The sequence below is a fragment of the Chiloscyllium punctatum genome, chromosome 45 (assembly GCF_047496795.1).
Source record: "Chiloscyllium punctatum isolate Juve2018m chromosome 45, sChiPun1.3, whole genome shotgun sequence".
Lineage (NCBI taxonomy): Eukaryota > Metazoa > Chordata > Chondrichthyes > Orectolobiformes > Hemiscylliidae > Chiloscyllium > Chiloscyllium punctatum.
In genome coordinates, this window is record NC_092783.1 from 33630675 (window position 1) to 33652503 (window position 21829).

A 21829-nucleotide genomic window follows, 5' to 3' on the forward strand; every position below is an offset into this window, starting at 1 on the left:
GCTAACCAATGCATTTGTCACCTTTTGATAAATGTACAGTCATCAGTTTTCTGTGGGCAACATCTTACTTAGATATAAGCTTTAGGGACAAAAGTCCAATAATTGAAGATAATCCAGTTATCCATTTACACTAACATGCTCATATTTTCAATGACAAAGCTCTGCCTTGCTGATTCAGAGCTAACTAAGGCCCTTGTCTATAGTCATTAGTCAGCAAATGTCTCCACATTTGTGGTTACATATATTACAAAGTGAAAACAGCCTCAAATTTTAGTTTTAAAAAAAAACTATGTAAAATTGCAAAATATGTGTTGAGTCAACATAAATACACCAAGAGGTATTGTGAACGCTGTAAAACGAGAAAGGTAATTTGAAAGCTCAAAATAATGAAAGGCAGATAGAAACATTCTTGAAGCTAAACTTGGAAGGCCAATGATGAGTGTTTATGCCAGGGCCCCATGAAATCAGTTACCTGGCCATCAACGATATACTTGCTGTATACCTGCTCACTACCACAATGATTTTAAGAGTGGCAGAGGTGGTTTTGTACAGGTTGCCCATTTGTGAAGTAATTGAAGCCCTTAAGTAGTCAATTAATTCCCAAATAAGAGCCTAATCCCACAGCCACTCTAATTTAACTGGCAGTGGGAGGGGCCAATGGTCAATTTATTGCATGGGATCACATGCTGGATTCTGCAAATGTCTTTTTCCATAGGTTTGTCCATACTTGTCCTGAACAAAATGCACTCCATTGCCACCCCTTCTCCCAACTCCACCTGGAGACTCTCAGCCTCTCCGGCAAGATCTCAACATTTAGATACATTACTGAACATCACGTCTTTGTCGCATATATTTCAAGAATTAAATTTAAAATAGCAGCATATGAATAGGGGACAGTTCTGTGAAGGCATTTTTAACGTCTCTAAACATCATTACGACTGTAATGTAACTGCATCATTTACAGAAAGATATATGACCACAGTCAAGTCCTGATCAGACCCCAGTCGTGTTAATTGGTAAAATATTTGTACTATTGGATTTATGACATGCAGAGTAGACTAATTATAGCAATGAATTCAGATTTGACTTCAAAACAGAGGTTTTCTTCCATCACACTCAGAAAGGAATCATAGAATTTTCCCTATAATTCAAGAAAAAGAAACTGGAAAGTGTCCAAAAACAGAAAGAACTGCAGATGCTGTAAATCAGAAACAAAAACAGAAATTGCTGGAAAGTCTCAGCAGATCTGGTGCACCTGTGGAGAGAAATCAGAATTAACGTTTTGGGTCGAGTGACTCTTCCTTAGAACAGGACAGTTAACTGGACAGTGTCTGTTAAGTAAAGATTTTAAAAACTGAGATAGGAATGATATCTCTCTGTGATTGTGCCACTTTAACAGATAATGTTGGGAAACAGCTTGAAACATAGATCTGAATGCAGATATCAAAACAATGTAATTGTCTTCTATGCATTTATAGTCTTGTTCATCTTTTCTCCTCTTTGTTCTTTGTCTGTAATAGTGTATTGTTATATTGTTAAAGAACATCTACCATTTTGTGTGAATATATTTCACTGTTTACCAACATGTTGATCAATGTAAAATATAAATATGTGATCTAGGAGAAAGTGAGGACCGCAGATGCTGGAGATCAGAGTCAATAGTGTGCTGCTGGGAAAGCACAGCAGGTCAGGCAGCAGCTGAGCAGCAGGAGAATCGATGTTTCAGACATAAGCCCTTCATCAGGAATGAGGCTTGTGGGGGGGCCGGGGGGGGCTGAGAGATAAATGGGAGGAGGGTGGGGTTGGGTGGGGGGAAGGTAGCTGGAAAGCGATCGGTGGATGAAGGTGAGGGAGAAGGTGATAGGTCAGGGGGTGGAGTGATATGTAATCTACCAAGATTAATTGATCCATCAAGTTTAATTTGGGATCTGATTTGTCTAGTGTGAATATCAGGAAGGGGATCATAACAAGAGGCTCAGCTGCATGGATGGGGAGGAACAGGAGTACAAAGGCGATATTAATAGCAGGTTCAACAGTTGGGTGAACAGCCAGGTTTTTCTGCAATTGTAGATATGACGCTAGGATATTACAATATCCCCCTGATGTGAGGATTAAGGATAGAACCCCTATAGTGTGGAAGCAGGCCCTTTGGCCCAACAAGTCCACACTGACCCTCCAAAGAGTATCCCACCCAAACATATTCCCCATTGCTCTACATTTACCCCTCACTAATGCATCTAACCTACATATCCCTGAACAATATGGGTGATTTAGTATGCTAATTACCCGAACCTGCACATTTTTGCTGTCTCTGAACAGCAGCAGAACATTTTTCTGGGGATGGGTGAACATCTAGAAGTTATGGCTCACATTGTAACCAACGACGTAAGTAGAAAGAAGGATGACATCTTGAAAATAGAGTTGAGAGAGTCAAGAAAAAGAAGGAAAGGTTGTAATCTCAGGGACTTACCTGAGTAACCAGACATGTGTGTACAATAATTGGAGAATTGAACAAATGAACATATGGCTGAAAAACTGATGTAGAAGAGACAACAATAGAATTCTCAGGCATTGGGACTAATTTTAGATCAGTTGGCACCACAAAAGGAGAGTGGGTTACACCATAGCAGGACAGATACTAATATCCTTTCCGGAAGAACTGTTAGTGTTGTTGAGGAGGTTTAAATCTAACTCTAAGATGGATGAGAACCTGACCAGTAATTCAGATAGGAGACAAAATAAAGCTGGCAATGTGAAATCAAAAAGTATTAAAGAAAACTGGAAACAATTTGAAACAAATGTCATAATTCCAATAGAGTTACTATTTGGAATAATGCTAACAATACAGAATGAAAGACACTCTGTCGGAATGCATGCTACATTCTCAACATGGTAGAGTGAGTTGATTTGGTATAAATATTAGTAAACAGATCTAATCTAGCTGCCATAATAGAAATAGTACTGCAGGGTGACCAAAACTGGGAACTGAATATTAAGAATATTCAACATTTAGGAAGGAATGACAAAAGGGAAAAGGCCTCATTCCTGATGAAGGGCTTTTGCCCGAAACGTCACTTTTCCTGCTCCTTGGATGCTGCCTGACTTGCTGTGCTTTTCCAACACCACACTAATCTTGATTCTAATCTCCAGCATCTGCAGTATCCACGTCCGCCCAAAAGGGAAAAGGAGGTTGAGTAGTGGTGATAAGTGATGAGATCAGAAACAGGCCGTTTTAGGTCTAGTATTATGCAATGAGAAAAGGCTAATAAATAATCTTATTGTAAATGACTAAAAATGACAAAAGATTACAATATGATAAATTTTCCATTATATTTGACAACAATGTAGTCTGATCCAAGACTAAGAATTTAATTCTGAAGAAAAGGAAATAGAAAAGTATAAAAGGTAGGCAGACAATGGTAGGTTTAGAAAATACATCGAAAAGCATGATGGGATACAGGAAATGATTAGTATTCAAGGAATAAGTAAACATACATTCCTTTAAGGCATAAAAACCCAATAAGAAATGGTTGTCAACTGTGGCTGGTGAATGAAATTAAAGATCGTATTGGATCAAATTAGAAGGCCTCTAAAGTTCTAACAAAAGGTAAATCTGAGAATTTGGAGAATTTTAAAATTGAACATTGGAAGACCAAGAAATGGGTAAAGAAAGAGAGAAAAGACTACAAATGTAATCTAGTAAGAAATAAAAAAATTGTCTGTAAATGCTTCTGTAGAACAAATGTGGGTCCTTACAAAGAAAAAAACAGAGGATTTATGATGGGAAATAGGAAAATAGCAGAGAAGCTGAATTATTAATTTGCATCTGTCTTCAGAGAGGAAGATACAAGAAACTTCTAAGGTATGATTGCAATCCAACTGACTATTAGGAATGACTTAAGGGGATTGAAAGGTAATAGAATTACAGAAATATTATGGTGCAGAAGGAGATCATTCAGCCAATTGTGTTCACACCGGAAACAAATCCTCAGGACTCCATGATCTACATCCCAATGTATTGCAAGAGGTCGCTACAGATACAATGGATGCATTGGTGATTATTTTACAAATTTCTATAGTTTCTGGAAAGTTATCTGTAGATTGAAAATTTGCAAATGGAACCACACTATTTAAGAGAGGAGGGAGATTTTTTTAAAATAAAGAATTACAGACACGTACCATTAAATAATGCTTCGGCCTCCAGCTGCTTACAATCTATATCAATTAATTTGATGTTGGACAAAATGTAATAGTTTCAAATTTGCAGATGACACAATGCCTAGTGGGAATGTGTGAGGAGGATGCATGAGGTTACATGGGAATTTGGATAGATTGAGTTGGTGGGAAAGAAAATGGCAGATGGAATAATGATGTAAATAAGTATAACGTTCTCCATTTTGATAAGAGGGGTAGACTATTTCTTAAATGGTGAGATTGGAAAGTGTCGATGCCAAAAGAGGCCAAGTATTTTTTATCATTAGTCACTGTAAGCTCACATGCAGGTTTAGCAGTCAATTAGGAAGGCAAATGGCAAGTTATCCTTCACAAGAGAAGTTGAGTACAGAAATATATCTTGTTCAATTTTATATAATCTTAGTTCAACTCTACATGGAGTATAATGTGCAGGCTTGGTCCCTTGACCAAAGCAAGTACATAGTTTCTTTAATGGAGTGCAGCGGGGATTCACAGAACTAATTCTTAAAATAGACTGTGAGGAGAAACTGAGCAGATTTGGCCTGTATTCTCTTGATGTTGTGGTTCTGTTTGCCGAGCTGGGAATTTGTGTTGCATGGTACAGAGAACACCGAACGGAAACCAAGTCCTAAACTACGAAAGCGACCACCCCAACACACACAAAAGAAGTTGCATCAAGACACTGTTCAAAAGGGCCACAATTCTGCAGTATACCAGAATTGCAAAAAGAGGAAGAAGAACACCTATACAATGTATTCACCAAAAACAGATACCCCCACAATTTCATCAACAGATGCCTAAGGGAAAGACAATAGAATGAGGACTTGCCACAACCCAAAGGATTAGCCACACTACCATACATCAAAAACATTTCTGAACTGACAGCCAGACTACTGCGACCACTAGGACTCATGACAGCACACAAACCAACAGCCACTCTCAGACAACAACTCATCAGGACGAAGGACCCGATACCCAGCATGAACAAAACCAATGTAGTGTACAAAATCCCATGCAAGGACTGCACAAAACACTACATCGGACAAACAGGAAGACAGCTAATGATCCACATCCATGAAAACCAACTATCTACGAAACGACATGACCAGCTATCCTTAGTAGCCACACACTCAGATGACAAGCAACATGAGTTCGACTGGGACAGCACTACTATTATAGGACAAGCCAAACAGAGAACAGCCAGGGAATTCCGAGAGGTATGGCACTCATCCACAGATTCAATCAATAAGCACATCGATCTGGACCCAATATACCGACTACTGCAGCGGACAGCTGGAACTGACAACCGGAAGCGGCAGGTACAAATCACTATAAATGCCGGAGGAAAGATCACAGAAGCGCTTCACAGGAGGCTCCCAAGCACTGAGGATGTCACCTAGACAGGGGACGAAATATCTGCAACACAAATTCCCAGCTTGCAACGCAAATTCCCAGCTCGGCGAACAGAACCACAACAACGAGTACCCGAGCTACAAATCTTCTCCCAAACTTTGTATTCTATTGAGTTTAGAGAATTTCATTGAAACTTACACATTTTTTAAAAAAGTAGGTAGAATAAATGCAGGAAGGATGTTTTCCTCTGGCTGGCAGGTCTAGAATGAAGAACACATTCCCAGAATAAGAGGGAAGCGACTTAGGACTGAGAGAAAGAGAAACCTCTTTCACTCAGAAGGTGCTAAATCTTTGGAATTCTCTAACCCAAATGGTTGTGGAAGCTCAGTTGTTGAATCTACTCAAGACAGATATTGATAGATTTCTCAATAATAACGACATAAAAGGATATTTGGAGAATGTGGGAAAATGATGTTCAGTAGATGATCAGCTATGATTTAGTCTAACGGTAGGAGCTATAAGGCTTCTACTCCTGCTTCTATGTTCCTAATAGTAATGGCCGCTCTTCCTGTGCTCCACCGCCGGTGTGTACAACTGTCACAGCCTGATTCGCTGGCAGTTCTCTGAGGTGACATCTCCCTGGAGATGGGCAGAAGTCCTGTCTCATGCTCAGTAAGGGGACATCACCTGGATAATTATAGTTGGGCAAGCTGGATAAACAGAGTCAGCTTCTTCTCTGATATTTAGTCTAATGAGCGGGGAACAGGCACTCACGATACAATCTAACCCCTCTATACATATCAACAAGCTAGACGTGTGAGGTGCTAAGTTAAACATTTTCACTGTGTCGAGTTTAGGGCATTAATGAGACTAAAATATAAGGATATCAGCTGGCTAAATACAGGGAAGCACTGAATTCCAGGCCAGGAGGAATTTTGTGCAACACCTCCTCTCACTATTTGGCACTGCCTCTGCACTGAATGAGCATCTCGACTCCTGGCACACAGGGCTGTAAGCTTGTCCTCAGGGCCTTACATTTCCTAGATTTCTCCTGATCTCCTGCCAACACTCTAAGACAGGATCATTGAAATCTCTGGAGGAACCCTTTATTTTAAAATTAATCATGTGATGTTTTCATAAACTCCACTACGCATCCAAACAGGCAAGATGGTTATTTCTGTTGATTTCTCATTCTAAAACTGAGAGTTTTGGCTGTGGATGAAGCAGTCACTGAACTTTGATGTGAAATTCAGGCATCAATATTAATTAGGTTGTATCACATTAATAAGAACCCAATGGCATTGCCTGATAAAAGCAGAAGGACGTCTACAGCTGTCACGTTGTCTGGAGGCGGATTCTTAGTTGCAATGTACATGACTACTCATTGGACACAATCTTATTGAGAAGGACAACTGAAGAGCTGCTCAGATGTACTGTATCTAATGTCAATTGGGCAGTGAGTGAGGCTTGGATATAGGACTCTGCGGCTGGGCAGAGATCCCACCCAGAGAGAATTGCTAGTCAATCAGACGCCAACAGTTCTTGTACTTGGCAGTGTCATTGAGCGGCCCAATAGCAGCTGCTGGGAGGCCCCCAAGGTCACAGCAGAATGATGGGAAACGGAGTTCTGGGGTCATGGAAGAAGGTTGTTTAAAGGAGGGGTAAACTGTAGTTCTCAACATACAAACCCCTGCCTTATATACAATACATTGAACTTAATGATTGCCTTTGACTGAGGGATCCACCCCCACCCCCACCCCAGCTGACAAACTGACTGTACAGATTTACCTGGCTGGTCAGGCCTGATGACAACATGCCAACTTTGCAGTGGGGGTAATTGCTGTGGTGGCAAGTTAAGACTTTTAAATGGTCCTTAGTTGGCCATTTTTGGCGCTTAGTTAGTAAAGGAGTGGCAAGGTCCACCATGGACCTTTCCGGCAGGAACTTATTTTGGGTGAGATGCATCTGAGTGGAAAAGTTCAGAACCCGTGTGGAGCATTGGTTCAGCATCAACTGCAGTATTGTACCCAAGGCTGAATATCACACCTTAACGAGAATGTGAAGGTAGAGAAGGGAAAATATTGAGGAGAATAGTTTCATGAATGAGGAACATCAGCCACGTAGATAGATGACAGAAACTAGGGCATTCTGTTTGTAGAAAACATTTAGAGAGAACTTTATAGAGGTTTGTAAAATTATGAGGTGTCTAAACAGAAATAGGGTCAAACTGTTCCTGCTAGTGGAAGGATTGAATGCTGGAGGTCTCCAATTTAAACTGATTAGCAAAAGGAGCAGTAGCAAAATGATGAAAAGCATTCTGTATGCAGAGTATTTAAGATCTGGAGTGATCTGTTAGACACTGTGTGGCTGATCAATCGAGGCCTTCAAAGAGAATTAAGTAACAGAAGTGAAATTATTTGCCAAGGTAAGTGTGCCAGGAAAGTACGAGGGCCTAGGTGAGTTGTACTTCCAGAGAACCAGCATGGACATGATAGGGCACTTGGCAAGCACCCTGTGATGGTGTACACTTAATTTCATTTCTTTCTGTAATCAATGTATTCTGTTCAGAGGAAAGGTGACTCAACCCAAAAAGTTAACTTTGATTTCTCTGCACAGATGCTGCCAGACCTGCTGAGCTTTTCCAGCAATTTCTGCTTTTGTTTCTGATTTACAGAATCCACAGTTCTTTTGGTTTTTATTCTGCTCAGTTGCAGAGCTGGTGTCTAACAATACACAGGGACTCCTGTCTTCAGAGAAAACTCGACTGTATTTAAAATGTACTTATTAGAAAAATGCTTCCTGCCTTGAGTGGCATTCTTGATCAACTTATCAACAGGTATGAACTTTCTATTTCTGGAGTAATGGGCTGTTAAAATTGTGTTTTCAGCATATGCCAATTGTGAAAACCAACTAGCTGTGAAACAACATTTACCATTTCACAAATAGCATTACAGTTGCAATGTACAATCCCAATGTGCCATTTTGCCGCCTTGGTGCATTTTGAAGGAACACTGGAAAATAGCATTGCATATGGAATACTCATCATTTTCCAGTTCAGTTCATTCATAAGCTTTGGAATTATCTTTCTAATTTCCCTCCTACTCTTCATCCTTAACATTTTCCTTAATAAGCAAACTTTTAGACATCTGTTCTGATATCTCGGAAATGGCATGGGATCAAATTCAAAATCATAATTGTGTTGTGAATATTTTACTCTATCCAAGAGCCCAAGTGTTGTTGTTGATGTTGAAACTAACTGGTCATTCAACAAATGATCCAAATTCGTATTTTTCTAGCAAATCCATTTTCATGATCATTATTACAGTAATCTAACATGTTGAAAATAAACGATTCATATTCGAAGTCTATGCAGAGCATAGACTTCAAGATGCAGTTAACATGGAAGCTCCAATGTAATCTAGCACTTTGTGTATTTTTCAAATTACTTACTCCTAAATTTAAAAATTTGAATTACTTAAATCTTTTGTTGTCAAGCAGCTACTTGAATCACTTCTGGCGAATAACATCATAGTGACCCCCTTACAAATGAGCCCCTGCAAGATCTTAAGGTACCTACCGTTATTTATCTCAAAGGAGACCACATCAGCATGCCATGACTAAGGATATGGCAGGTCTGATTAATGACCGGAGCACAGTTGATGTGGTGGACATGCAGACAGTCAATACCTTAATTGTCAGCTGGGTATATAAAATATACAGGAAAAAAGATGACCCAGTGCAATAGATACTTTAGAGGATAGTTACCAAAATCTCAGGTGAAGGTGCCGGAGTCCTAGGGGGCCATATGGCTCCCCTCTGACAGAGATGACTGGTGGTGATTTTAACCCAAGGGTCACCATGCCTTAGGCAAAGGGTGAGGTTGAGAACATGGGGACTTCATGGTGACCTCAGCGGTGTGGAAATTGAACCCACTCTGTTGGCATCACCTTGCATTACAAACAAGCCATCCAGCCAATGTTGGCTCACTCCAATTGTTGGAAGACTGGTTTACACTGGCTAATATCATCATGAAGGTCCAGCCTTCTCAACTTGCTGTTCGCCAAATGCATGGTGACCCCCTTAGATTAAACTCACTACCCATTGTTTCTCTTTGGGATTATGGCAACTTTAGAAAATATAAAACTAATGATGGGTCCTATTACAAGTATTCTCATTATGTCATTTTCCATTACTTTGAGTATTTAAATGGTACTTTGATACTTTGATCTGTTAAATAAAACAAAGGATTATAATCTTTTTGCCACATGCCCTTTGCTTATTGTACTTTAACCAAATATACTCCTATTACTCTTTTTTTTCAACATTTTAATGAGCAAGTATAATTACTGTCATGAGTGTGGTGCTGGAAAAGCACAGGTCAGGTAGCATTTGGGGAGCAGGAGAATCAACATTTTGGGTATAAGCCCTTCATCAGGAATGAGGCCTCATTCCTGATGAAGGGCTTATGTCCAAAATACTGAAATATATTACTAAAATAGAAAACAGGAGTTTGTGTCTGTTAAATATTTGCATAGTTTGCATATAAAAATATTTTAATTAGCGAATATACAAACATTTAATTTAGTTTTGGCATTAGTTTACCATGTAATTTAACTTACAAGAAACTAGATGAGCTGACAAACTTACTTCAGTTGGCCAAAAGAATCCAAAGATTCTATAAGTATAAGTAGAGAAACCAAGGAATGCTTCAAGATTAAACCAGCTCATCATTTTCCAGTTCAGTTCAATCACAAGCTTTGGAATTCTGTTCCTAATTTCCCTCCTACTCTTCATTCTTAACATTTTCCTTAGTAAGCAAACTTTTAGTCATCTGTTCTGATATCTCGGAAATGGCATGGGATCAAATTTGAAACCATAACTATGTTGTGAATATTTTACTGTTTCCAAGGGCCCAAATGTTGTTGATGTTGAAACTAACTGGTCGTTCAACAAATGATCCAAATTCACTTATTTTTCTAGCAAATCTGTTTTAATGCTCATGTTAAAAATAAATCATTCATACTTGAAATCTATACAGAGCAATACACCCCTTCAAATTGCAGTTAACATGGAAGCTCCAATGTAATCTAGCCCCTTCCGTATTCTTCAAATTAATTACTCCTAAATTAAAAAATTTGGATTACTGAAATCTTTTGTTGTCAAGCAGCTACTTGAATCACTTCTGGCCAGTAACATCATATAACTACATTGTAGTGACCGCCTGACAAGTGAGCCCCTGCGAGATCTTAAGGTACTTATCATTATTTATCTTGAAGGAGACCACATCAACATGCCATGATTAAGGGTATGGCAGGTCTGATTGAGGAAATGACTTAAAGATAGTGGTACAGATTAGCGAAGACACTTTCAAATAAAAATCCAATCAGTCTCCAAAATCAATTTTTTTCTTATATCCTATAAATGATAAACGTTTTTTGTGATCTATGCTGAAGCTTGCACTAGATAAGGTCTCTTTTTTGATTCAATATAGAAGGTGACAGTATTTTTCTAAAACAGCTAACAATAACGGCCACTAATAATTGAAGAAATAAATAAAACATGACCAAGTCTATCATGGAAAAGCAGGGAAATGGATGAATTGGGTAGGTTTTTCAACAAGACTCAAATGGCAGAATGGCACTTTCATGCTGTATCACTCTAAGATTCTGAAGACTGGGAAAAACACTGGGCGTATGTTTGCTCGCTGAGCTGGAAGGTAGTTTCAGACGTTTTGTCACCATACTAGGTAACATCATCAGCCAGCTTCCATTGAAGCGCTGGTGTTGTGACCGGCTTTCTATTTATGTGTTTCGGTTTCTATGGGCGGGTGATATCATTTCTGGTTCTTTTTCTCAGAGGATGATAAATGGGGTCCAAATCAATGTTTTTATTGATGGAGTTCTGGTTAGAATGCCATGCTTCTAGAAATTCTCGTGTGTGTCTCTGTTTACTTGTCCTAGGATGGATGAGTTGACCCAGTCAAAGTGGTCACCTCCTTTGTCGGTATGTAAGGATACAAGTGATAGCGGGTCATGTTTTTTGGTGGCTAGTTGGTGTTCGTGTGTTCTGGTGGCTAGTTTCTGTCTGTCTATTCCATGTAGTGTTTCTTAGAGTCCTTGCAGGGTATTTTGTAAATGACATTTGTTCTGCTGATTGTTGGTATAGGGTCTTCTCGGTTCATTAGTCGCTGTTTAGGTTAATTTAAATGAACCTAAAAGACCCCATACAAATGACCAGCAAAACTAATGTCATTTACAAAATACCATGTAAGAACTGTAACAAACACAACATCATACAAACAGGCAGAAAACTAGCCACCAGGATACATGAACGCCAACTAGCCACAAAAAAACCATGATCCATTATCATTAGTATCCTTACATATAGATGAAGAAGGACACTATTTTGACTGGGACAGCACATCCATCGAGAACAAGCTAAACAGAGATACGCTTGAAACTTCTTAGAAGCATGGCATCTAACCAGAACTCCATCAACACATTGTTTTGGACCCCATCTACCATCCTCTGAGAAAAAGAACTGGAAATGATATCATCTGCCCTAAGAAACCAGGACACATAAATAGAAAGCAGGACATAACACCGGTGCTTCACTGGAGGCTCACTGATAATGTTACCTAGTATGGTGTCGAAAGGTCTGAAAATGAACCTTCCAGCTCAGCAAGCAAATTTACAGACAGAACCTCAACCTGAGCTATAAACCTTCTCAAAAACTGGGAAAACACTGCCAGTTGAGGAATGCTTTTGAAGATCCAAAAAAAATGCTCTTTAGAAATTAAATAATGTTGCGAAAAGCTCAAAGCTGCTAAAACTAAACATTATTTAACGATATGTTCAATCTTGCCTAAACTGCAGTTATGAGTGTGAGCAACCAGTGGAATATTAAACTAAAGAACAGAGAAAAAACTACACTTTCAACATTACTGACTGAAGTATGGTAAAATACTCATTTGTTTAAATAAATGGCAGCCATTGTGGTTAACATTTCATTGATATTCAGTCATTACGGAAAAAAATGAAGAGCTTGGTTAATATACCTTCAGATACAACTCATTTATTTAATTATGAAGTTATTTTCCAACCCATCTGCTGTTAAAGTAAGTAGAAGTAACAACATTTACTGCTGTGAGGCTGATATCTTTATTAACATATTTTACACTTTGCTAATTTATCAACCATTGAAATGCATGTAAACATTATTCTTGCTTTGAACCTACTGTACTGCCATTGAACCATACCATTTCAATACTAGAAATGGAGATGGGATTAATACAGGAATTCTGGTAAATTCAAATTCTCAAAAATAAAGGTGGAACAATCCTTACATACAAATAGACACCATAGGTTTGACTTTAACAGATTTAAAATCCACCCACTCGCACAGGTACCACTGCTAATGACGAAGCAATTAAAACTGGGGATAACAATAGCAATGTATATTTATACATTACCTGTATTTAGTAAAATCTTCTATAGCTCTTCAGTAAGAAGGTTTTGCTGTGACATAACTTTAATGGGGGACATGCAAATGAATAATTACTGAGGATGTAGAACATGTGACCAGTAGCCATTTTAAAATCAAACTTGCAGCTTTTGATTACGGTTAAGGATTATTGAGGTGCTTCTCTGCAACAATAGTTACCGAGTTTCTCAAAAATCTGCCAGCTGAGCAGCCTCATACCAGTTCTTAAACTAAAAGGAACTATACTTGATTACCACTGTGACATTGCTAAATCTTTGTAAGTAAACACAAATCCACAACAGTTTTCAAATAAAATTTTGATACCAGGAGTAGAATAGATTATCAAACATTGATAAAAGAGGTTTGAGGGAAATAGAGAGCTGGGCACGTTTAGATTTGAAAAGGGCCGAGGTAGATGACAGTATACTCACTAATGGATGAGTAGTTCAAATTAGGGATTTACATGCCATCAAAATTGAAGAACAGAAGGGCTGAAGGCAGTTATAGTGATAGGGAGTGGCATGGCCATGAAAAGATTTGAAAACATGAATTGAAATTCTAAAATTAAGGCACTTCCTGACCTGACGTTCAGATCAGTTGGTCAGCACAGGGCTGGTAGAAGAAAGGGATTTGGTGGGAGTTTAGGTCTCTGCTGTTGAGATTGGAAGATGCAAGGCCTGCTAGGAGATCACTGTTACCACAGGATGATTCCAAAGGCATTACTGAGAGTTCTAGCAAGAATTGAGATGTGATACCAATACAAGGACATGTTGTTATTGAGAGGATGAAGAAAACTTCTGTCCACCCAGTGCATTTAGGGATAAACACTATGACAGAACAGTTAGAGTGTGGAAGAGCTAAAAGGAGTAGTGATGAAGAGTGGTTGAGTAGAATAGGCATACAAGTGGTAGCCAAGAAGAGCATGTATTTGATAAATAGAAAATAATCAAGGATATATCCTCTAGAGTGATAAAAACCTGTCCAGCACCAGCTAGGATGCATAAGATAACTTTACTGGCAACTTAGCCAAGAGATAAACATAACAGTTGCTGAGTTGTCAAAATCAAAATTATGGACTTGCAACTATTAGATTGCTAAACATGTAAACTGGCTAGGAAGCACTGCCTCCCAAGAAAATGAATAATATTTGAATATTACAGTAGTTCCTATCTGTCTATCCAAACGGGTGCATTGGAACAGACCTTTATGGCTGAGTTAGTCTCTGCTTTCTTGGACATTACAATCTTTACTAAAAGAAAGTTTTGTCTCCATGAGACTTAAGATATAGACTGTCATGTTTTCTGGCCCCCAATGTCCAAAAAAAAACACAGTAATCATTCAAGTAATTGGATGGTCAATTCAAAACAAGGAACTGAAATGTCACCCTGTAAAGCTAGCAAACACAAAATTGTTTCAGAAGTTGAAATTGTAAAGTTAATAGAGTTTCAGGTACAAGCACAGTATGGGGCTTAAGTATCAGTGGTACTGAAAAATGAATACCTGCAGGTTAGCTATGTCAGGATGCGAAGATGGTGATTGAAGGAAGATGATGAAGGCCATAGGTAATGGCCTACAGCAGGTATTCAATGAGAAAGCAGAGAACACGGTAAAAAAATCAAATAACTGACACCACAAAAGATTTGACCCAAAGGACTAAGTCTCTCCATCTCTGCACATTTAGCTTGTCAGCAACTGATAACACTGTAAATATAACCTTGCTAAGCTATATAGCAGCTTCAGATTTTGGACATAATAGTGCCATACAGCAAGCAAATGGAATGACTCCTGATCTCTTAAAGGTCACAAGTAGGTCAGCTTCCTGCACTTATATTAAACGTTTGGAATTGTACATAACGGTCCAGATTAAGTGTTGGAAATGATGGTAAGGCTACCAGCAATCACCTTTTTTGAAGGTTAAATTGAGCAGTAACTATTAGCATTTACACATGCTCAATTCAAAACTGAAATCAGAAAGTTGCTGTTGAAAAGCTCTGCCACAAGCTTTGTTACATCGCTACTACTTGAGTAGAGAGCCAGCATTAAAATTCATGATGGGCATGAAATTGTGAAAACATTTTTATTCTTTCCTGTAATGTGGCTCTTGTTAGAAAGGCCAGAATTTATGACCCAGCCCTAATTCCATTTCAGAATGTGTTGATTTTAAACTACTAGAGCCAATGGAGCAATAGTAGACCCAAGGTCTTGATAGGGAGGGAGTTCAAAGATTTTTATCCAGTGAAGAGGGTTCCAACTCAGGATAATGAGTTACTTAGCGGGACCCTGGAAGTTGTGGTGCACTAGCTGTTCTGGTCCTTCCAGAGGTCATGGGTTCACATAGAAATATAGGAAACAGGAGAGCAAGTAGGCCATTTTGCTCTTCAAGCCTGCTCCTCCATTCAATATGATCATGGCTGATCATCCAACTCAACAGCCTATCCTAACCTTTGACCTCCTTTAGCCCCAAGTACCATATACAATTTCTTCTTGAAATTTGGAAGGTTTTATCACAGAAAGCTTGTGCTTTGTTACATTGCATCGCGTCAATGGTCCACACAACTATCACGATGTACCTGTGATAGAGGAGTAAATGTTTAAAATGGAGTATGGTTTGCCAATCAAGTAGGAAGGTTAGGTTTTGAGTAACATGGAGCATTTTGAGTGTTGTTACAGCTACATTCCTCCAGGCAAATGTTTCATCGGACTCCTGATTTACAATAGTGGAATGACTTTTTGGAGTGAGGAGATGAGTCATTTGTTGCAGAATACTCTTATATTCACAGTATTTATGTGACTGGCTCAGTTAAGTTTCTGGTCAGTCGTGACTCCCAGTATATTGATAGTGGGGGATTGAATGATCTAAATGTCAAATGCTAAATTTAATATCCATAAAAATTATGTGCTAAAAATTAATTTCAGATGCAGGCAAATGTCCAAATCAGCATGATTAAAGTCACAGTAGAAGCAATAATTGCATAGAATATTCTTAAATATTCCTAAAATGGCTACACCTTAGGAATTTTATGCTTACCTACTAATGTCATTGTTCATGCATAGCACCACCAAAACTGAATTCCTTCATTTCCAAAATTTATTTGAAATAATTATTTGGATTTCTCCTATATTTTCTTTGAACTCTTAAGTTTCTTTATCCTTGTGTGCTGAGTTACTGAAACCATAAAGCTTCTTGAAAACAAATGGCAGATACATAAGTTAATAACTTATGTTTTGTAGTCGAGTGCTTTCTATTAACACAATGCTTTTGAGGTGCAGATTCTGTCAACTTTTCTTTCAAACGATCTTGAAGAGGTCTCTTTCAGTGGTTCAAAGAACCTTTTTATTCTGTTTAAATTCAGACCTCAAAGACAAATGCCTTTTATTTTACTGTTTGTTTTACTTGCTTCTGTCCATAGTCTGGCTGAATCTATTCTGGCATTTAGAACAATCATTGTTACATGGCAAAGATTATTTTCTTGTAAGTTTTATGTAAATTTTAATTTTTTATCACTTCTACCAAAAGCACTTTGCATACAATGTATTCTAAGGAATTGCCTTATAAGACCTTCAAAACTGTATTGTTTACTACAGAAACCTCATGAAAAAAATTGCCGCAACAGGTTGCTAGCTGAAAAAACACAAGATAAACCTGATTTCAGTGCCAAGGACAAGTCTAAAGTACAGACATTCCTGATAAGGTTGGATCTTGTGACCCATATGTAAACCAATCATCTTTTAAAAATCAAACTTAAGAGGGAAAAAGATCACTTCAGACAGGGATGAGTTTCTTCTAAAGTTCTATACTGTCTTCTTCAGAATGAGGAAGGATGAAGGGGGTGGATTCCTTTGCATAATGAATAGCTCAAGAAAAGAGAGATCAAATGAGGAAGTTTTGAATAGACTGAATAAGAAACTGCAAACTCCAGCTGGAAAAATTGTCTTCATCTGTCCCTTTATCTAATGGGAGTGCTAAGCCAGACTCACCTACCACAGACCATATACTTGTCTGATCTATTCAGGATATGCATGATTCTCAACCTGTTGTTTCCTAATAAGTTATTTTAATGTAGCTTATTGAATAATTTTTAGTTTAACTCCACTTTGACTGTGACTCCTGAATCTAAACATCATTAAATTGAAGTTCAAGTGACCATGACTACCAAAGAAAAGACAAAAACACAAATGAAACACTAATTCCTATTTTCTTTAGTGATAAAAATCACAGTAATATCCCATAGTAACCTCTTGTATGACACATTTCGCTTCAGAACTGTATTTTTTGAAGAAAGATGGAAGGTATAATGCTTACATTTAAACGAAGTTTGTTCGCCCATTCTCCAATGACTGAGTATGCACGTGTAGCATTGTCCTTAACTTGGTATTGATAAATGTCATAATGTCCAGGAGCATCACCATTTTCATTGAAGGTCACAGGGACCCCTGCACTTCCTGTAGACAGTGAGATAATAAATTGTTACTTTTCTTTCGTAAAACTTTCAAAACTACTTCACACACTAACCCCAAATAAAAACTATTTTGCATGAAAATTTCCAATTGAGTGCTCTTCTTCCCAGTTCTGAAATTCAATTGAATGATTCTAAATATTAACAAAAATCTCAGAGAAAACATTAGTGTGTAGAATACAGAAAGTGGAGGTACCGGTGTTGGAGGGGGTGGACAAGTTAAAAATCACATAACACCAGGTTATAGTCCAACAGGCTTATGTGGAAGTACTAGCTTTCAGAGCAATTTTCCTTCATCAGGTAACTAATCACCAGTTATGTAATGAAGGAGAGCACTCTGAAAGCTACTACTTCCACATAAACCTGTTGGACTATAACCTGGTGTTGTGTGATTCTAAACTAAAATACAGAAAGTAGATCAATCAGCTTTCCAAATTAAAGGGATTCTCAATTTGCCATCAGGAATATCAAGCTAGTGGTTTTGGAAGCCTTTTTTAATGGTGGTTTCGTTGAGTGATTTGAGACTTAAAGCCATACAAAACGTAGATTATTTGCCTTGCATTCTGTAGAACATATGACTGCTGCTCGTTACTGCTCAGTTGTAATCCATAAACTCTCCTGAGGGTCACTCGACCAAAAACGTTAACTCTGATTTCTCTCCATAGGTGCTGCCAGATCTGCCGAGCTTTTCCAGCAATTTCTGTTTTTCTTTCTGATTGACAGCATTAGCAGTTTCTTTAGTTTTACACTCCACCAGTGTAAGTGCTACTATCTTCCAAATAAACCTGTTGGAGTATAACCTGGTGTTATCTGATTTATGTTCACACTAATACTTCACTCTCAATCTATTTCTGCTGTAATGTTCACCTCGCACTAAGGCTCATGCTCTCCCACTCTCGCTATTGCCTGCAACATCTTCCCTTACTCACTGCCATCCACCTTAAACCTTGACATCACGAACACCGAATCCCCTCGGTGCTGTCTACTCACTCATTCAAGACACCTTCTACCTACACCAACACTGATGGCTCCCACTTTCATCTCTCTTAATACTGCCTTTTACTCATTTCAAGTGGGAAACAGCCCACAAGAGGGCAGAAGGAGTCAAGGTGGATGATAGCCTGCCCAATATTCAACTCCTCATTCCTTTTGAAGAAAAGATGCTGAGTTGGACTAACCTGAACTGGGTCTGAGGCTGCCCCGATCTACTGTGTTATGAAATAGGTAACCTCCCCCCTTCAGCTAATTTAAACCAGCAACATAGAAACGATTTACACTGTGCAGTAATCTGTGAAAATTCGAGAGGCCAAGGACTATCCCAAAAGTCACTATTTAAAGTAAAAATTAACAACTTTATTGCTTAAAGTTGAACAGAGAATAATTAACTAACAACTACTTACAATTTCTTCCTCTAACCTATTTTTTACCTTAGCCACTACTAGTCTGATAAAACCCCTGATTAAATTTACTGAAATATTCAAATTTCAAAACCAGCCAGCTGTGGAATCTCCTCTTTGTATCTTCCTTTATAATTTGCTCTCCAGGTTGGTGTTGTTTTTTTTTACTCTGTGCAAACTCCTTCTCAAGATAGATATCTCTCAGAAAATTCTTACTTGCAGCCGACATCTGTTGGTCTTTTGGCAGTTCTCCTCTCAACTGTTCAATTTTTCCCAGTCTTATACCCCAAAGCAGTGGATTGTTTCATTGTCGTTAATATTGTCAATATACTAAATTCAATCTTGATTGGAAGTTGGTACTTAGGGGTATAATTTAAAGTGACTGGCAGAATTTGTATTTGCTTTTGTCTCTAGGCAACCCAGCTAATCTAGCTGTTCAACTAAATGTTACATTTTAAATTTTCCAGTACTCTGTGTGCTTCTTTAAATCCTTGCCAGCTTTCAACTCTCTTAAAGGCACAGTATCCTTTACATCTTCATAACAACTGTGACAGGAATTCCTTAGAAAAGGCTATCCTCTTGACTTGACTGAAGCCTGCTGATAATTATGAAAAGCTTCCTGTCTTTGTGTTTGTGGTAAATAGCAAGGCAAAGCAACAGTAATATGAGCCTGAATGTCTGGCTGAGAAGGCAAAGGGCAAAGCAAGACAATGTGTGGTAGGGGTACCATAAGTACCCAAGTAGGCTCAGATGGAATGAGTACCCAGAGGGCAAGAGAAGGGAAGCACCCAGAAATGAAGAAGGGTCACCAGACCTGAAACATTAACTCTGATTTATCTTCACTGACACTGCCAGACCTTCTAGGCTTTTACAGTAACTTCTGCTTTTGGCCCCAAAATGCAGCCTGGTCAACTCCATGAGCTGGGTCAGTGTGTCTAAGCACAATGAGCTTGCAGTAGCATTGCAATTAAAGCTGTAGTCGATGTAATAATGCTATTTAGCCATAAGTTACTTGTAAGTCCCATCTAGTCTAATAGCTTGAACAATATTGAGTGGTGTTACACTATAGTGGGTGCCCATTTTAAAATTTCCAATAACATGTTTTTTCCATTTTGAATAACACCCTTTAAAGCAGACAAACTATAAAAAGTTAAAACAAAAGGTTAACCAGGCAAATAAGATATATCTATAATGTAGTGAAAACCATAGTTTGATCAATGGTGAACTTGATAAACTAAACAGAGTTTAAAGAACACTCGGCCTGTTTGAGACCAATTTTATTTTCGACTCATAAAGTTCTGGATTAGCTCTTCAAGTAACATAGAACTTAATTTTTGGCATTGAAACAAATGTTGCCGAATGTAGCAGATCTACCTCTGTGGAAGCCACAGTTCAAGCATAATATTTGCTTTGGCAGTAGTGGAAGGGATTTTATAAAACTTGGCCATCTACGCATGGAAACAGATTGAAGGTAACCAAGTACTGAGGTGTGTTGGATGTATAATCGGCTGTTAGGCCCTTGAGTCTTTTCCACTCACCACCCATCAATGCCCCTCATTGCTCCAGGATACATCCATGACCTCCATACTGTCTTATACTTCCCATGACATTTGTAGATTAACCCAAATGACCAATGTTACATCTAAATCCTGATTTACTTATATATGGCCACCTCCAGAGCCACTTACCCAAAATCCACTCCAAGTTGATTTCAGAAGCCTGATAGCCTTGAGTCATTGAATATTTTGGAATCTCTTTACAACCTTACTGATTCTTATCTTTCAAGCCATGGGTCATGCAGGGATTTTACTGCACAAGTCCCTACAATTCTCTAGAATCTCATTCTTCATATCTGAATCTGGACAGTAATTGGGCAAGCCATGGGTAGAGAGAGGCTTGGCAAGATTGAACAGTGGTAGCATCACAAGATGTCGATGCTTATTTATTTTCAATAGGGAATTATCAGTCAGACATCAAACAAAACATGAATGCATGACTGATTCATTTCTCCCTTTTTAAAACTAAGTGGAATCAAGGCAATTATAATGCACTTATGGCAACTCTGGACAGACTGGAATTTGAGCTGGTAATTTTCCACTAGGATCATTTTCATGAACCTTCAACATAATGTGCTGTTAGCAGCAAATTCATAAAAGATTGTTCTTTAGCACAGTTGACTCAGTTAACGCTCTGTAACTATGCCACCTAATGTACCAAAAAATTAATTAATATGCTTAATGGACATTAATTATATGAAAGCAGCAAAACAAAGTCCTCTACATTACCAATAAGAGACAGAGCAAATCAAAGAATATTGGTGTGTTGCATTAAGGTTATTTTTAAGAACAAGCTGAAGCTCCTCATAAGACCAGAAGAAATAGAAGCGGAAGTAAGGCCATTCGGCCTATCGAGTCCACTCCGCCATTCAATCATGGCTGATGGGCATTTCAACGCCACTTACCCGCACTCTCCCCCATCACTGAATTCCTTGCAGGATTAAGAACTTATCAATCTCTGCCTTGAAGACATTTAAAGTCCCATTCTCCACTGCGCTCAGTGGCAATGAATTCCACAGGCCCACTATTCTGTGGCAGAAGAAATGTCTCCTCATTTCCATTTTAAATTGACCCCCTCTAATTCTGAGGCTGTGCCCATGAGACCTATTATCCCCGCCTGATGTAAACAATTTCCCAGTGTCGACCCTTTCTAAGCCATGCATTATCTTGTAAGTTTCTATTAGATCTCCGCTCAACCTTCAAAACTCTAATGAATGCAATCCCAATGAATACAATCTCATGATGTATTAAAACCAGCAGTACCAACAGAGGAAGCTATTTTACTTAATCCTGATACAATATCAACTCCATTCAAATAAAAAGGATGATGTATTTATACATGCACCCCTCATATCTGTAGATTCGCTTCCCATGTACCTGCATGCACATG

The 21829-nt window shown here is 38.5% G+C and overlaps 1 protein-coding gene across 2 annotated transcripts in view; it reads right to left on the reverse strand.

The window, feature by feature from the left end:
- Positions 1 to 21829, reverse strand: part of LOC140467272 (metabotropic glutamate receptor 4-like) — a 1248646-nt gene that overhangs the window by 350810 nt on the left and 876007 nt on the right. For both annotated transcript variants that reach the window (XM_072563525.1, XM_072563524.1), the window contains exon 8: positions 17333 to 17472. In XM_072563525.1, the coding sequence (XP_072419626.1) occupies positions 17333 to 17472 (140 nt within the window). The remainder of the gene's footprint in view (positions 1 to 17332; positions 17473 to 21829) is intronic.